Source organism: Phycodurus eques, chromosome 7 (genome assembly GCF_024500275.1).
Source record: "Phycodurus eques isolate BA_2022a chromosome 7, UOR_Pequ_1.1, whole genome shotgun sequence".
Lineage (NCBI taxonomy): Eukaryota > Metazoa > Chordata > Actinopteri > Syngnathiformes > Syngnathidae > Phycodurus > Phycodurus eques.
Window position 1 is genome coordinate 31056663 of NC_084531.1, and position 14625 is coordinate 31071287.

A 14625-nucleotide genomic window follows, 5' to 3' on the forward strand; every position below is an offset into this window, starting at 1 on the left:
GCATCAAACTGGGTTCCCCAGATGGGGAAGGAGGGGGGGGGGACGACACCCAGACTTTTCCTGATGAAAGGCTTCAACACCCTCGGTTTTCTCATTGAAATGATTCAACATCCGCACTTTTCCCCAGTTGTGTCGTGTCTTTGTGGAATGTAACGATCGCAACAGCCTCACATTTCCCAGTGAAAATCGAAAGCTCCCCAGCCCTTGCCCTTATGCAAATGACTCAATGATATGCATATGCAAATGAAGTGTGGCGGAGGTGTTCCGAAGAGGTCGTCGGGGTACCTGTTGAACTCGTAGATGTCCTCGATGTTGCAGAACAGACTGCTGACCTGCTCCGGGTTCAGTGGAAGCGCGCCGCAGTCGATGATGCAACCCAGGTAGTCCTGCACGTGCACGCCATCACAAACACAAGACCAGTCGATTAGAGCGCTGGTATGAAAAAAGTGCCTACTCTAAACCGTCCGCGGTTGGGGAACACTGGATTAGAGTTGCTTTGCCTGAATATATTAGCAGTCACTTTATTCGGTACACCCGTTCACCCGCTAATGAAGGCAAATAACAATTCTCGATCATCGCGCACAGAGGCGCGCAGTAGTGGTGAAATAGTAGTTTTTGCGTGTCAGTGCACATTTGCGCACCGAGTAAAAGCGGCTACGGCAGTCCGTCAAAATACAGTACAGTAGAACCTCGATTTAACGGACTAATGATAGAGAAAGTCCAAAACACAATGCTGTTCAAAATTAGTCCTATAAACACGGAGCCAGACCCTTACAATCGATATCTGTTAAATCGGGCTCCGTTAAAGACTGAGAGATTGCATTTGTCCGTGTTTTGAAAAACAATAATATTGCGAGTTGCTCTGCGTTGAACCAATTGCGGTGAGTAAGAAGGAACATTTAAGAGAGAAATTTTTTTTTTATTTGTTTTACATTGCCATATATATATATATATATATATATATATATATATATATATATATATATATATCGATATGACCTCATGCAAAAAAGATTGGGAACTGCTGCCAAATCAGCTGATCGCGCAGTCCCAAACTCTAAGTGAGGTCGTTGGGACGAGAGGAAAAACAAAAAAGGGCACCGAGCAACAACCTCTGGTGCTCTTTGGAGAACCACACCAAAACATTTATGGTCATGTATTTATTGTTGATATTAAAGTTGATTCGACTCACAGTCTTGTCTGAAGATTTTGTCATGAGCGCAAGCAAGTTGCACCTCATAAAGTGTTGGCCACATAAAACGGGGTGACACTCGTGACCTTTTCGAGGCAACAGGAAACACAAGAGGAGAAGCAGATGAGTGAAAAATGGCACAAGTGGTGAAGAACAACATACACAATAAAGTAGAGGAACGAGCAAGACGAACAAAAGTCTCGTGAAAAACAAACAAGAGCAGGGAAGAGGAAACCTGTGAAAGCAAATAATTCTGCATAGACACAGAAAGGCTTTTTTTTTTTTTTAACTTCTTTTTTTCCCAACGGTGATGAAGAGGGACATTTTCCCGGATCCCGGAAGAAGCCTTCTAGGAGGACACGAACGTACTGGCAGAGAACCCTGGGAAAGTGTGTTAGATTCCAGGGGGACACTTCCAAAGGTTGCACCAGCACGGCGACGTTCTTCTCGGCCAGGAAGTGTCGGACGCTCAGTCGTGTCGAAGCCGCCGCGATTTGTCCTGCCGGAAGTTTGATGCATTCATTCTCGCCGGTCTCTACATTCCGCCTCAAGCGAACACGAACGCCGCACCGCTAACGCTCGCCGAACAAGTCAACGAAATTGGAAAAAAAAAAAAACACCCGGACTCACCCCTCATTATTCTCGGGGACTTTAACAAAACTAAACGCAACCACGAGCTCCCTAAATACAAGCAGCACATGGACTGTCCCACCAGGGAAAATAACATTTTAGAGCGCTGCTACGCGACGCTAAAAACCGCATACCGTGCCAAACCTCGTGCCGCCCTGGGCTCGTCCGATCACTGCTTCATTCACTTAATACCGACGTACAGGCAAGAAGTTAAATGCGCGAAGCCGACAGTGAAAACCGTGAAAAAGTGGACCGATGAAGCCAAGATGGAACTTCAAAGCTGTTGAGACTGCACAGACTGGAGCGTCTTTGAAAATCCAGCCGGCAGCCTGGATGAATATACGGACACTGTCACGTCCTAGATCGGTTTCTGTGGAGATGCGTGTGTGTACCAACCAAGTCGTTTCATACGTTCAACGACAACAAGCCGTGGTTCGCTGCCAAACTTAAGAAGCTTCGCCGAGATAAGGAGGACGCATATCAGAGCGGGGACAGGGCCGTGTATAATCGAGCGAGAAACCAGCTGACTAAAGAAATTAACATTGCAAAGAGAAACTATGCAACAAAGTTGGAAAAACAGTTTAGCGCTAACGACTCTAAATCAGTCTGGCGTGCATTCCAATCGCTGACCAATTACAAGCGACAATCCCTCCCAAGCTGAGAACAATAGCGCACTAGCCAATGACTTGAATACCTTCTACTGCAGATTTGAAAAGGACACTTTCACACCCCACACCCACACCACCGACGTCTGCGTTAACCATCTGTGAACAGGATGTGAGGCGCATCTTCAAACAACAGAAGATTAACAAAGCGGCAGGCCCGGACCATGTGTCCCCATCCTGCCTCAGAGTCTGCGCGGACCAGCTCGCTCCAATCTTCACTCAGATCTTCAATAGATCTCTGGAACTGTGCGAAGTACCATCCTGTTTCAAACGCTCCACCATCATTTCAGTCCCCAAGAAACCTGCAATCTCGGGTCGAAATGACTACAGGCCTGTCGCCTTGACATCTGTGGTCATGAAGTCCTTTGAACGTCTCGTGCTGGACCACCTCAAGAGTGTCACAGGTCCCCTGCTGGACCCCCTGTAGTTTGCCTACCCAGCGAACAGGTCTGCGGATGATGCAATCGACATGGGACTGCACTTCATCCTAGAACACCTCGACAGTGCAGGGACCTACGCGAGGATCCTGTTTGTGGACTTCAGCTCAGCGTTCAACACCATCATCCCTGAACTCCTTTCCTCCAAGCTTCTCCAGCTCATCGTCTCGCCTGTCATCTGCCAGTAGATTTACAGCTTCCTGACAGGCAGGACACAGCAGGTGAGGCTGGGGGAGGTCACCTCATCCACACGCAGCATCAGCACCGGGGCGCCCCAAGGTGGCGTCCTCTCTCCGCTGCTCTTCTCTCTCTACACGAACGACTGCACCTCAGCGCGCCCGGCTGTCAAACTCCTGAAGTTTGCAGATGACACCGCTGTCATCGGCCTCATCAAAGACGGTGACGAGTCCGCATAGCGACAGGAAGCGGAGCGGCCGGAGCCGCGGTGCGGCCGACGCGACCCGGAGCCGAACACGCTCGAGACCGTAGAGATGATCGTGGACTTCGGGAGGCGTCCTTCGCCACGGCTGCCCCTCACGTTGTCCAGCTGCCTTGTGTCGACCGTCGAGACCTTCGAGTTCCTGGGAATAACAGTCTCTCAGGACCTGAAGTGGGCGACCGACATCGACTCCGTCCTCAAAAAGGCCCAGCGGAGGATGTACTTCCTGCGGCTTCTGAGGAAGCACGGCCTGCCACCGGAGCCGCTGAGCGGTCATCGAATCGGTCCTGTGTTCCTCCATCACAGTCTGGTTCGGTGCCGCTACAAAAAAGGACAAACTCCGACTGCAACGGACAATCAAAACTGCTGAAAGTATTGTCGGTTTCCCTCTCCCCCACCAATCCTTGAGGACTTGCACGCTGCCAGAACTAAGACAAGAGCGTGCAAAATCCTCTCGGACCCTCCGCATCCCGGTCACCGGCTCTTCCGGCTCCTTCCCTCAGGTAGGCGCTACCGATCAATGCAAACTAGAACTAGCAGACATTCCAGCAGCTTCTTCCCTCTTGCCATCAACTTCTTAAACACCTAACCTACAATTCCATTACAACATGCTGGCAATTTCTTTTGTCTTGAGTTCGTTGTCCCGTTTCTGTGGGGCCAATTATGTATTACTCGTGCACTCACTGTGGTCGTCTCGCCACGCTGCACTATTTGCATATCTGGTGTTGACCAATACTGGCCACTCGTGCCAGAGTCGCATCTGCTCCCTTTGCACACTGACTGAGGAGTATCTGCAACATTTGCACAATCGACATTGTCCCAGATGATCGCGCTACTCGTCACACCGGACTATTGCGAGATTAGTCTTTCAAACTGCTCTAAGTGCGAGAGGACTCTGCATGTTTTGCACAATTGTCAAAAAATACAAATAAATGTACCGGCATTACCAGACAACGAGCAACCCTTTACTGCTCAGTGACTGTTTTTTTCTTCTTGTCAATGTCTCTTTCTGTCTCCAAAGTTTTTCTCCGCCAATCGACCGTCTGTTGTCGTACTCGAGCGGCTCCGACGACCGGAGACAAATTCCTTGTGTGTTTTTTTTGGACATGCTTGGCAAATAAACAAAGACGATTCTGATGATTCTGTCATCAATCCCGCAAATCTCGTTCTGTAAACAAGGACTTTGATTGGCTCACTAAGGTCACGTGATCACGGCTAGCGTACTACTGACTGTAGCTGCGTACGCAGTCTGGGACAAATGTGCAGGAACCCGGACCGCGGTTCTCCATTTTGAAGATGGCCGCCGCGGTGGATTGGGCGGCGATTCGCAACGCAGCCTTTGTCACATTCCACACTGACTCTTGTTTGTTTCTCTTCCTCCTCCTCCTCCTTTTCTTCCTCCTCCCTTTCCCCAAATCTCCCTCCGATCCTCATGTTGGTCTCTGCTGGCTTTCCCACAATCCTCCCGTCGCGCCGTCTTCTTTTTTGCTCCACCTCTGCATACTCTGGCCTGTCATCATCTTTCCCGCCCCGTTCTTCTCCTTCTTCTCCTTCTTCTTTTTCTCCTTTGCTTCCAGCTGCTTGTCCCAGTTGGCCGCCACGCAGCGGCAGAACTCGCTCTCGTGTTGCGTCTGCAGAAGACTCGGCAAATCCGAAGACTTCACTTAGCGGCGCTCATCGAGACTTTTCCCAGAAAAGTAGAGGAACCGCAACCGTCCACTTCAGATCAGACCCCCACGCCGCCGTGGCCGCTTTATGTGACGCCCCCCCCCCCCCCCCCCCACACACACACACACACACACACAGGCGGGCTTATTATGGCAGTTGGTTCAGATTCCCAGTGAGCGTGACATCATGTAGTCTCAATCAAATCCAGATTTCAAGCAGACCACAAATAGAGGGGGGTGCGTACACACACACACACACACACACACGCACACACGCACGCACACAATCAGGTCTTGAGGAATTTGTGTTTTCTTATCAGAAGACTTTTTCCACCATTTTCAAAGCGGGCCACGCGTGTGTGTGCTCATACGTGCGTGTCGGAATGTAACCAAGGTTTTTTATGAGACGCTTCCTGTCCGCCTCAACTTTGGTTGTCATGGCGATGCGCTAACGCAATGAACGTGACTCTGAACTGCAACGGACGCTAATGGGCTTATTTTGTCAAAAGGAGAATTCAATCACGTCTTTCAACTCGACGAGCTGCTGCGGTTTCTTCAATCGATCAACCGACCGATCGATCGAATCGATATTAAATGCATGAAACAGAGTAGAGGGGAAGCTGTCAGTCAACTGGGTGAGTGAAACAATAAAATAAAACAGTCAAAATAGCTATTTTAACAATGCTATATTTAACTTTTAGCTGAAACATGAATTAATGAATATTAAGTCAAATGGGTTAGTTCCAGTGGCACAGTGGATGACTGGTTAGAGCGTCAGCCTCGCAGTTTTAGAGGACCGGGGTTCAATCCCCGGCCCCGCCTGTGTGGAGTTTGCATTTTTCTCCCCGTGCCTGCGTGGCTTTTCTCCGGTTTCCTCCCACATCCCAAAAACATGCATTCATTGGAGACTCTCAATTGCCCGTAGGTGTCCATATGAGTGCGAGTGGTTGTTTGTTTGTATGTGCTCTGTGATTGGCTGGCAAGCGGTTCAGGATGTACCCCGCCTCCTGCCCGATGACAGCCGGGATAGGGCTCCGGCACGCCCGCGGCCCCAGTGAGGTGAAGCGGCTCGGAACATGGATGGATGGAAGGGTTAGCTCCGCGCGCGTTACCTTTTAGTTCATAGGTTTGATATTTTGTACTGGTTCTAAAGAACCAATTGTTCATTTTAGTATATGCTGCGTGTGTGTGTGTGTGTGTGTGTGTGTGTGTGTGTGTGTAAACCAGCTGCAGGTAAACTCGCCTGCAGGCATTCACACCTGATTAATATTTTGCACGCACGCACGCACCCACAGAATCGATGACAAAGGGCAACATTGGCGGAGTGCAACCCTCGCCGGGAACGAGTCCGACTTACTGCCGGCAACGCGGACCAAACTCTGACACCGGTCGTTCGAGGACCAACCAGCCCGCATCGGGGGGTTCGGCACCTCCTTCTTCAGCTTGACGGCATCCCACACCGTCGGTGTCCACCGACGGGTTCGGGGATCGCCGCCACGACGGGCGCCCGACCGCCTTCCGGCCGCAGCTCCGGTCGGCCGCCTCGGCAACGGAGGCGCGGGACCCGGTCCGCTCGGACTCGATGTCCCCCGCCTCCCCCGGAACACGAGCAAAGTTCTGTCCAAGGTGGGCGTCGAAACTCCTTCTGACAGGGGATTCCGCCAGACGTTCCCAGCAGACCCTCACAATACGTTTGGGCCCGCCACGTCGGACCGGCATCTTCCTTCCGCCGTCGGAGCCGACTCGCCACCGGGTGGTGATCGGTTGACAGCTCCGCCCCTCACTTCACCCGAGTGTCCGATGACCCGACCGCAAAGTCGATCGTCCGACTGCGACCTAGGGTGTCCCGGGGTCAAGTGCGCGTGCGGACACCCTTATGCTCGAACACGGTGTTCGTTACGGACGATCCGTGATGAGCACAGAAGTCCAATACTCTTAACTGCTGTTTGGCGCATAGGCACAAACAACAGTCAAGTTGTTTCAAGTTTGTTCGAAAGTTATCTTTATTCATGCTGATGTTTGTCTTAGGTCTCTAATGTGCTATAAAAATGGCCGTTTTTTGTTGGGAACGGTTTCAATAGCGATGACGACGTGCGGCCGGTCTCACCTCCACGATGCTCTTGAGGTCCCTGACGTAGGCTTGCTCCGTCTCCACGATCTCCATGACGACCCTCTCCAGCCGGGACGGCCGCCCCGGCCCGGGCGCGGCGGCCCGGGCGCCTCCTCCCGCGAGCAGCGGCGTGAGGTCCAGGCTGATGTCGGAGCCGTTCCTCTCGGGCGCGGACGACGATGGCGACGAGGCGTCATAGGCGGGCACGGCGCCGTACGGCAGCGAGGAAGACGAGGATGAGGACGACGAGGAGCGCGAGGCGTCCCGCAGGGACGCAGACGAGGCGGACGACGACAGGGACAGGGAGGCCGGACGCTCGCGGTCGGAGCAAACCGTGTCCACCGACGCGCAAGACGTCGACGCTCCTCGCTCGCCCGACGACGCCATCCCGCGCAGCGACGACACCGACGACGGACGCTTGGCACCTGGTCGCCGCCAAACAACACGAAGACGACGTCGTCAATAACAAGAAGAAGATTGTCCGAGACTTTTCAACTCGTTTGTTTCGTTTTCTGTCATTTCGAATTTGTTTCCGAAAATCATTTTTGCTTCTTTGAAGAAAAAAATAACGTCACTTGTCATTAGCATGAAATATTCCTTCATTTCGATGTTTTCAACCCTTCAAATTGCGCAGGTTGGAAGACAACATCAAGAATGACTTGTTTTATATGCAGTGAACAACCTCCAAAACATTTTTTTATATGCGGTGAACAACATCCAAATTGTGTTTATTTCACAGGCGGCGAACCCCTCATGAGACTGCATAATCCCGATACGAAATATGCATGTGAGGTGCAGCTACAATTTTTTTGCCCACTTGGGGGCCCGGTGAGTGTCGCGGTAGTCAGCCAATGAGAGCGCAGAGTTGGCCGTTCTTGGCTCGGGATCGGCTACGCACAAGCCGGCGAATCTATTATTTCAATATCAAATATTTCAAACTATAGATACAATATATCGACAGTAGGTTTAGATGAGCAGGATAAAGATAATATTGTTCATGATGGGTACAGTTGTCAGGTTTGGTGACGTCATTCCAGTCTTTACTCATTCACTGTTGTGAAAAGATGATCAAGGAGTTTTTTTCAAAAATAAAGTCACAATTTATAAGACAAAGTTGGACGAATTTTGTTTTTTCTTTTAACATAAAGTAGATTTTTCCCCTACAATCCAAAATAAAGGTTTGATGATTCCCTCCTCGAGCCGTCATTTTATGGCGGTGGAGGGGTTTGTGTGTCCCAATGGTCCTAGGAGCTCAGTTGTCTGGGGCTTCACGCCCCTGGCAGGGTCACCCATGGCAAACAGGTCCTAGGTGAGGGACCAGACAAAAGTACGGCTCCAAAGACCCTTATGATGAAAACAATTATTGGGTTACGTTTTCCCTTGCCCGGACGCGGGTCACCGGGGCCCCCCCTCTGGAGCCAGGCCTGGAGGTGGGGCTCGAAGATCGAGCGCCCGGCGGCCGGGCCTCCGCTCGTGGGGCCCGGCCGGGCACAGCCCGAAAGGGTGACGTGGGTCCCCCTTCCCGTGGGCTCGCCACCTGCGGGAGGGGCCATGGGGGTCGGGTGCAGTGCGAGCCGGGCTACCGGCCGAAGGCGGGGACCTCGGCGATCCCATCCCCGGCTACAGACGCCGGCTCGAGGGATGTGGAATGTCACCTCTCTGGCTGGGAAGGAGCCCGAGCCGGTGTTTGAGGTCGAGAAGTTCAGAATAAGAATCAGAATCATCTTTATTTGCCAAGTACGCGGTAGTTGACACGATATAGCCGGACTCGCCTCCACGCGCAGCTTGGGGTCTGATACCAGTCCTCCCGAGAGGGGTTGGACTCTCTTCCGCTCTGGAGTTGCCCACGGTGAGAGGTGTGGGTATACTTCTTATTATGTGTTCCAACTACAGGGGGGATCACACTCCTCAGCCTCCCCGGTAAGGTCTGTTCAGGGGTGCCGGAGAGGAGGGTCCGTCGGGAAGTCGAATCTCAGATTCAGGAGGAGCGGTGTGGTTTTCGTCCTGGCCGCGGAACAGTGGGCCGGCTCCACACCCTCGGCGGGGTCCTCGAGGGCGCGTGGGAGTTCGCCCAACCGGTCTACGTGTGTTTCGTGGACTTGGAGAAGGCGTTCGACCGTTTCCCACGGGGGATCATGCGGGGGGTGCTTCGGGAGTACGGGGTGCCGAACCCCCTGATACGGGCTGCTCGGTCCCCGTACGACCGGAGTCAGAGTTTGGTCCGCATATCCGGCAGTAAGTCGGACTCCTTTCCGGTGAGGGTCGGACTCCGCCAAGGGCGCCCTTTGTCACCGATTCGGTTCGTAGATTTTATGGACAGAATTTCAGGTTTACATCAGCGCGACAGCAGCCGAAAATGATCTTCAATCGCTACTTTAATATGCTAAGAAATGGCTAATTTACCACGCGGCCATCCGTGTGTATCAAATTCCAGCCTCGCACGTCAAAGTCCGCGCACATCGGATTGGCGGTCAGGCGTCCGAAAGGTTTCAATATACCACGACATCCGACGTCTGCGTTACGTCGTCGTCCAAAATGATTTCGCAAGCGTCCGAGCCTGATCCAGTCCAAACGACACGCCGTACACATATTGTGTGAGAGAAGCTACCACTTTCCTGGGCAAATATACAGAAAATATGTCACAATTTGGGCAAAAAGCAACTTTTTGTGGCCAAATTCATTGGAAGGCAAAATATCCCGTTTTTGCTTCCTTTTCCTCTTTTCAGGGTCTCCTGAAGCATTTTGGTGTGTTTTTCATTTGTTTTCTGCAGGCGACGACCACGTTGCTCCTCAAATATAGTCGTGATTGCGTGATGTGGGCGGGGCTCGGCTGTGGATTCTCCTTGGTCCGCGACTGACCCCCCCCCCCCCACCCCCCCCCCTCACCTTCCTGCAGCTTATCTGGGGCGTCGCTCTATTTTCTGCTCGTTTCCTTTCAATGCTCAGCATCAACGCGGCTCGAGTCGACTTTTCTTCTTATTGTGTTTCCGAAGCCGCAAAACACGCAACTTCCCGTGTGTGAGGAAGTCCGAGCTCCGAGATTACTAACAAGACCGAAGGTTGACGAATAATAATGGCTACCGGAATAAAAATGACGAACTCGCTCGCTGGCTGTGGACGTTTATATTCATCGACGAGTATCCAAAACGTTTGCTGCCACCGACGTTTATATTCGTCGAGTCTGTTTTTCGACGGGTTGCCGTAGAAGAGGGTCGCCGCCCGGCTCGTCTGTCGCATTCAAGCTTCTACGTAACTGTAAGGACTCTTAGACGCCACTAGACGGCGGAATTGCATCGCTTTGGATTTCAGATCAGCACAGCTTTTGAGTAGAAGATAAAGATCGGGCGCTCAATCTCAGCTCGTCACGTCGATGATGAGGGAGAGAGATGCCCGGACGGACACGTTTCGCCACCTCAAACTCAAAGAGAGGGACGAATAATTAAGTTTGCCAGAAAGTAAGGAGTGGAATTTGGGTTTGGAAAAGGCGGGAGAATGGCAAACGCCACATAAAAAGCAACCGACGTTCGACTCCAGCCATGTGCCGAGTAAACATCTCTCAAGGTGTTTCTTTGTTGTATTTCTGTATACAAGCGATTATTTTGACATCACAAGGCCTTTGTCAGTCGTGTTTTTGTTGTTTGACATTTTGAGGTCTCACAAAAGCCCAAAATGTCGGCGTCAAAGGCACTCTGCTGTCCGCAAAAAGCTCATTTTCAGAAAGCCGTGTTTTGGTGAAAGCAAACCTTGTCGTAAAACTGATTACCAAAGAACAGAAAAGCAACTTTTTCCTGCTGAAAACATCCGTCAGGTCAGGGGTCACCGGGTTCTCACCTGCGTTACCGGACGACCTGGAAGTCCCGCGACGCCAACCCTCGGGCATGATGCGATGACGTCACGGCGACAGGAAGTGACCTAAACGCGACGCGCAGAGCCAGGATGAGGATGAGGATGAGGATGAGGAATGCTTTTTGGCCAGAGAGGGCCCGCCCGATTCGCGGCGTCCGCTCGCGCGACCGTCAAAACGAGGGTTTGCCGAACGAGCCTCGCGCCGGCGACGTCCTGGCTCGGCCGGGTTCCGTGTGAAACGCGCACGCTGGGTGATGTGCCAAAACTTGTGACGTTGGCTCGCTTTCATAACATTTGATCAACAACGCTAAACCGATTTCCTTCTGAAATCAATTCATTTGACCGATATTAATATTTGAATTACTGTCCATGAAAAGTCCGATTTTTCAAACTTTGAATATCGCAAAATCTTTTGCGAAGAGGCGACGACATTTTTGCACGTATGGGATTTCGTTCCTTTTCCGTGAAACGAACACAAATGCGTCTTTGCGTGCAAAACGTCACTCGTGCCGTTTTTAGCGTTAACGCCTCATGATGTTGTTGCAATACACCAGAGGGATCTGCGTTGTGGCAGCCATTTTGTTATTCTTTGGGTCACGAGCCGCAGCCAACATCGGGCAGGAGCCGGGGCGCACCCTGAACCGGTCGCCAGCCAATCGCAGGGCACACGGAAACAAACAACCATTGGCGCCTACGGGCAATTCAGAGTCTTCAATCAACCTCGCACGCATGTTTTTGGGATGTGGGAGGAAACGGGAGTACCCGGAGAAAACCCACCCAGGCACGGGGAGAACGTGCAAACTCCGCACAGGCGGGGCCGGGGATCGAACCCCGGACCTCAGAACTGCGAGGCAGACGCTCTAACCGGTCATCCGCCGTGCAGCCCCAGATAAAAAAGTTGTCATATTACAATAATAATCAATGTTTTTGCAAGTTGCTTTTTTACACGGAAAAAGAAGTTGATCATTTGAGGAAAGAAGATATCATATTCAGAAATAAAGTTGCCACGCTCTCATATTTGACATACAATCTAAAAATAACACGAGAAGAATATCCGAAGCAGAATGGATGAGGCCTGGAAGAAGCCTCCGTGCTGCCCCCGCAGGTCACGTGGAGAACCGCATGTCTCGTTCACAGCAAATGTCGAGCAATGGCTCACTCCAAACCGTTTCGGTTCTCCCAGTAACCTCAACATCCTAACTCCGGAACGGCCTTTTCTCCCCGTGAAAGTTGTGATGAAAAGTGAGCGCTACCTGGCTCCCGGATGGCCCTTCCTCGCCCCGGCGCGTCAGGAGCGTGCGCCTCGACCCTCAAAAGCGGCGCGGAAAACAACATGAGGAAGACCGCGCACAAGAAGAAGGATCCGTCGCCTGCGGGACGTCGTGGCTGCACAACGGGAGTCAGCGGAGAGACGGAGTTGAGCCCGAGCACACGCCGTGGACGGAACAGCCTCTCTGAGCAAGATGCGCGGCAGGAAGGAGGGATGAGAGAGAGGGAGGGAGAGAGAGAGAGAGAGAGCGGGGGGGGGGGCGCCAGCTGCGCACAAGAGAAGGAAAAAGCAAAGAAAAGGCTGGAATGTTTCTCATCTTCGGACATTTGCTGCAATCTGCGCCGTTCAGACTGCTCGCGACGACGCAAGCTGGACACGACGAAGTGTCTGACCGACATCTGTTGGGAGGGGGGGGGGGGGGGGGGGGGGGGGGGGGAACTGTCGGAACGGCAAAAACCGCTGTGGACAACCATCGTCGAGCGTACGAACACAAAAGTCGGAGCTGCAATGCGTCGGTCTGCACAATAAACTCGCGACGACGCCATAAGCGAGTCACTTTCCCACGAACGTAGTACGCTTCTGAAAAGAATCCGCATAGGAAGAATACACGGGACTTGGTTTTTTTCTTTTTTTTACTACGACCCTCTACGACCCGTCTGCGACCGCCTCTGGGTTCCCGACCCGCCAGTTGACAATCCCTGCGCACACAAAGTCTCTGAGCCACAAACGTCTGTCGGAAAAAAGTCCAACTTGAACGACTTCAAGCCTTGCCGCGCGCGCGCTTGGAGAAATCCACGTCGGTCTCGCGGCCGGCGCGGGGCGCGGGGCGCGGGGCGCTTCGGGATCCCATCAAGCGCAAAAAGGGTCGCTGCGCTCCACGTGTCGGCCAGTGGCGTCGTCCCCACCGTCCGACGCAGCACAGCACCCGACATAGAAAGCAAGAACCGGCACGAAACAAATTGCAATTCTTTCTTTAAAAAAAAAAAAAAAAAAAAAAACCCTTTCCAAGTCCACGGCGACGGCGACGGGATGAGTCCCAATCTTCTCACCATTCACCAAGTAACTTTTTCGGCTATCTGGACTCGAACACAAGTATTTCCTTTTCGGACAACTCGGAACTTGTACTCCCCGCATTTCGGAACATACGGCTTTACTTTCTACCGGTTACTTTTTTCAACATCCTCTATGTGATGCAAGAAAAAACATCGGCAGACGGACGGACGGACGGACGGCGTACATACATATCCAAACATCAACATAGATCCAGTGTATAATAGATATAAAAGTATAATAGAGGAAATGCGCTTCCGGGCCGACGAGTCTTCCGACAGACAACAAAGAGAGACGGTCGTCACGGTGACCACGGGACGGCTCACCCGATGAGGGTGAGGGAGTATCGTCATGACGACAGACAGCCGCGCCGTCGTCGACGACGACGGCGTTTTGGACTCACCAGCTGCCGCTTGAATTCCAAATGCGACTAAATCCGACACACAAACACAATTATTTGTATATGTCATCACGAATACACATTTAAAAATACACATCAATACTAATCACGTATAAAACTTGACGCATTTATATTCATACTCATCATATACATTAAGACGGACTCCCGAGTTGGAAAATGAACACGAAATGGTCTTTTCCGACCAAAATGGCCGACTTCCTGTTCAATTTTCGGCGCGAGTCCTCGAGACTCTCGTAACGACTGACATGTCCGCCCGATTTCGTGTCGATGGGTAAAACCGGTGGCGAGAATGTTTCCAAAAAACGGGCTGCTTCCGAGCAAAATGGCCGACTTCCTGTTCAGTTTCAGACGCGAGCCCTCGAGACTTTTTGGTGCGTCTCGTTACGACTGACACGTCGACTGACCAATCTCGCGCCGATCGCTACGAGTGGCGTCAGGGGCTGAATTTTGAGCGAAGTTGTGCGTGTGGGGGGGGAGCCTAAAACGCACACACAACGTTGTGTGAGTGGCGAGTGTGGACACCGACGGAAAAAAAGGGAAGAGAAAACATTGCCGTCACCGTGTGCGCATGTTTTCTCTTCCTCTCGTTCGCAGTTTCAAAGTGGACCAACACACACACGCGCGCGCGCGCGTACAAGGGGGGCGGGGCTAGGCTCGGCTAGGCTAAAGCGACGAGCCGGCACTTTTTGCGCGTCTGCGCTGTTATTCCCGGTCAGTCGGCCGACATTCCTGCGGCCGTTTCCCCGAACGCAATCGCCCTCCGCCTGTTCACAGGGGTCGGAGGTCAGCGGCGAACAAAGGGACAACACGCCCGCCTTAAGCGTATGTTTGTGAAAGTCCAACTTTACACTTGCAAAATGTTACAGCGTATTTAAACTTTGCCTTTGCGAATTGTTTA

The 14625-nt window shown here is 52.1% G+C and overlaps 1 protein-coding gene across 8 annotated transcripts in view; it reads right to left on the bottom strand.

Moving 5' to 3' along the window:
* The window catches only part of plekhg2 (pleckstrin homology domain containing, family G (with RhoGef domain) member 2), a 34742-nt gene extending 20607 nt beyond the window's left edge, over window positions 1-14135 (bottom strand). For 6 of the 8 annotated variants that reach the window (XM_061682600.1, XM_061682599.1, XM_061682603.1 and 3 more), the window contains exons 1-4: window positions 13633-14135; window positions 12240-12522; window positions 7138-7565; window positions 286-386 (exon numbers count right to left, since the gene is read on the bottom strand). In XM_061682600.1, the coding sequence (XP_061538584.1) occupies window positions 286-386; window positions 7138-7565; window positions 12240-12522; window positions 13633-13803 (983 nt within the window). In that variant the 5' untranslated portion in view covers window positions 13804-14135. Of the gene's footprint in view, window positions 1-285; window positions 387-7137; window positions 7566-10971; window positions 11053-12239; window positions 12523-13632 lie in introns of those variants that run through there. The other 2 variants (XM_061682606.1, XM_061682605.1) reach the window with 2 other exon arrangements.
* Between the last annotated feature and the right edge of the window lie 490 nt (window positions 14136-14625).